This window comes from Ostrinia nubilalis, chromosome 9 (assembly GCF_963855985.1).
Source record: "Ostrinia nubilalis chromosome 9, ilOstNubi1.1, whole genome shotgun sequence".
Classification (NCBI taxonomy): Eukaryota; Metazoa; Arthropoda; class Insecta; order Lepidoptera; family Crambidae; genus Ostrinia; species Ostrinia nubilalis.
In genome coordinates, this window is record NC_087096.1 from 8,682,274 (window position 1) to 8,685,647 (window position 3,374).

General features: G+C 39.9%; 1 protein-coding gene across 1 annotated transcript; it reads left to right on the plus strand.

Moving 5' to 3' along the window:
• Positions 1-952: 952 nt before the first annotated feature.
• LOC135074980 (polyglutamylase complex subunit TTLL1-like) lies at positions 953-3,032 on the plus strand. The gene has a single exon (XM_063969352.1). The coding sequence runs from the start codon at positions 984-986 to the stop codon at positions 2,280-2,282; it is 1,299 nt and encodes a 432-aa protein (XP_063825422.1). The 5' UTR covers positions 953-983; the 3' UTR covers positions 2,283-3,032.
• The last annotated feature ends 342 nt before the right edge of the window (positions 3,033-3,374 follow it).

Here is a 3,374-nt window from a genome sequence, read left to right on the forward strand (position 1 = left end):
GAGGGTTAGTTTCCTTATCCTCTTGCCCAAAATAAAGTTAAAAGAGTAAATAATAAAGATTGATACCTATCTACAATATTATATACAGGAGTACGCAAACTGGACCCGCTATAGCAAATTCCCATGTAGAAGATGTCGTTTGCGAACTATTGGACCTAATTTTACTAGGTGATAAACCCTGGATGACATGACAAAGAACATACTAGGTATGATGTAGTATACCGACCAATTCCATCACCGCTCTAGTGGAAGAATTTTTAATCCTATTTGTTTGTTTGATGGCCCGATGTAGAGGCTGTATGGATAGCATAAAACGGCAAAATAATATAAATACAGTAAAGCTTCGTTTTGTGTCAAACGTTTTTATATGGTCGTCCAATTTCACGTTATTGTCTTTTATCTTATCTTTTGAGGATGTCAGCACGTGCCACGATGTTTTTGTTTCACAAGGATAATACCTACCTTAGATGTAATGTGTTGTAACTGGGAAATAACAATAAAGATTATTTTTGGTGTGTAGCCACTTAATTATGTTTTCTTGGGACCTCAATTCCATAGGAAGAATCTTGTAGTCCCTGTGTATAGGTATGTGTATTGGAAATAAGTGGCTACTCGTGTTGTCTATATGATAAAAATCATTATATTATGATGATTAGCATACGAGTATGTTATTAAAATCCTATAATATAATGCTCCCTACTGTTAATTGGCATATACCTGATTTCATTACTTACGAGTGAACAAACAAAAGCTTTGCGAACGGAAATTTAATACTGTGCCCAAAAGTTTGCACAAGGTACCGCGAACGACAAAAACTCGTTAAAAATCAATACGGACAGTGTTTACACGTAGTCATAGCGAAACGAGCGAGATTGGATATCGGCCAATGGCGGGCGATATTTGTTGAGCGCCATGACAACGGGACGCACCTGCCCGTAAATATTTGGTCAATATGACGAACTTTTCACATACGCGCGCTAAGAATGAATCAGGACGCGAAGAAAACTTCCACGAACATATACGGAAGAGTAAACGTGCCGCCAGTGGAAAGATGTCGCGTGAACTTTTGCACGGATCTAGAGAAGTCAGTTTTGATGAGCAATTTCGAGCGACGCGGCTGGAACCAAGTCGGACCCGACGACGAGTGGAACTTTTATTGGGCCTCAACTCAAACGTGCAGAAACCTATTCAGCGTCGAAAGCGGCTACAGAATGAACGACAACCAAATGATTAACCACTTCCCGAACCATTACGAGCTGTCCAGAAAAGATCTTCTAGTCAAAAACATCAAAAGGTATAGAAAAGAACTTGAAAGGGAAGGCAGCCCTTTAGCCGAAAAGGCCGAAATCATGCTACACGGCGGGCAAGTTGTCACACGATACGTTCATCTCGACTTTGTGCCCGTCACCTTCGTCCTCCCAGCGGACTACAACATGTTTGTCGAGGAATACCGCAAATCCCCACAGAGTACCTGGATAATGAAGCCATGCGGAAAATCTCAGGGCACTGGAATCTTTCTTATAAACAAACTATCGAAGCTGAAGAAATGGTCCCGCGAGGCAAAAACTCCCTTCCATCCGCAACTGAGCAAAGAAAGCTACGTGATTTCCCGATACATAGACAATCCTCTGCTAATAGGGGGAAAAAAGTTCGATCTGAGACTCTACGTGTTAGTCGCGTCTTTCCGACCTTTAAAGGCTTATCTATTCCAACTTGGCTTTTGTAGGTTTTGCACCGTGAAGTACGATACCAGCGTTACAGAGTTAGATAACATGTACGTTCATCTCACTAACGTCAGTGTACAGAAGCACGGAGGTGACTATAATAGTATCCATGGAGGTAAAATGAGTGTACAGAATCTGAGGCTATATTTAGAGGGAAGCCGGGGGCGCGCTGTGACGGAAAAGTTATTTTCCGCGATGCAATGGCTGATTGTGCATTCTTTGAAAGCTGTCGCTTCCGTAATGGCCAATGACAGGCACTGCTTCGAGTGCTACGGGTACGACATTATAATCGATAACCAGCTGAAGCCGTGGCTCGTCGAAGTGAACGCCTCGCCATCTTTAACGTCTACGACAGTCAATGACAGGATACTGAAATACAAGTTAATAGATAACATTTTGTCGCTAGTTTTACCGCCCGACGGGGTGCCCGATGTGCGTTGGAATAAATTACCTAGCGCAGAGGCGTTGGGGAATTTTGACTTACTTATTGACGAAGAGCTAATAGAGAAGGAGGAACCGAGTTCCGGCAGTCGTATTGGGAAAAGTCGGAAAAGTTAACGTGAATAAATATTTATTTCCAAGATTGAAAAGACGTTCGAGGTTAGCGCATATTTATTGAAAGAGAAGTTCACTCGCAACTTTTTGTAAAAAAGGCCGTCACAAACATTTCTCGCGCGTTTGAGATTAACACCCACCAGGTGCATACATAAACAAGCTCATGAAAATGTCGCTTCAAAGTGCATCAAAGGAGGCGTTTGTGGAGGTTGTGCACATGCCGCCATTTGCATTTTAATGTTTGCCGTCGCGGAAAAATAACACCGGCCGCCATTTTATATGCTAAACAGGAGTGAACTCTACACCGATTAATATTGCAGGAGTTTTATCTGTCGTGGGAAGTTGGCGTTGTCACAAAGGAAGTTCATAATTTGGTGTCGCCGCGGGACAGTCGGAACTTCTGGAATTGGTTGAAGATGCTTGTGTCGGGTTTTGTTTTACGATGTAAGTGTTGAGCGGTATCTTGCAGAGTTTTGTGAATGACCCGGTCGTTTGGGTAAACATGAACAAGTAAGTTAGTTACATATTTATGTTATTCAATATTCTTAGCATGTTTGCATATTATTTACAAACCTAGCCTGTGTAAAGTTTAGTTCGTTCATAAAATTTCTTTTTAGATGTTATGAAAATAGTTTTAATAATGTTTGCTTTAAAGCAGTCTCTACATACATACTGAGTTTATTTTAGTTATTTTTTCACTATTTTCATAATATTTCATTATACATTTTCTTCATTACTCCGAGTGTTGTTACTTTGTACTCAACGTCATACTTGATGATTATTACTAGAAAAAATATGTAATAAAGGTTTTTTTTTAAATAAAGACATGTTTGATACAAATACCGTAGCATTTTGTGTTATTATTCTCTAACTTACATTTTTTCAGGTTTCAACAAGTTACTTAGTAGGTATATTTTTCTTTTTAAACATGCCTTAACATGCTTCCAATTTAGACCTACGTGAGGGTGCGCTATCTCCCAAATAAATTCAAATAATAGCTGAGCAGCTTTTGTGCGTGTACAATAGTACAGTACTACAGTCAAGTTGAGTATGCTTGTTGTATTTTTCACTAATCCTAATGACAATAAAGGTCAA

Excerpts from the sequence above, each read along its gene's own strand:
- LOC135074980 (XM_063969352.1), top strand. The coding sequence starts at position 984 with ATGAATCAGGACGCGAAGAAAACTTCCACGAACATATACGGAAGAGTA.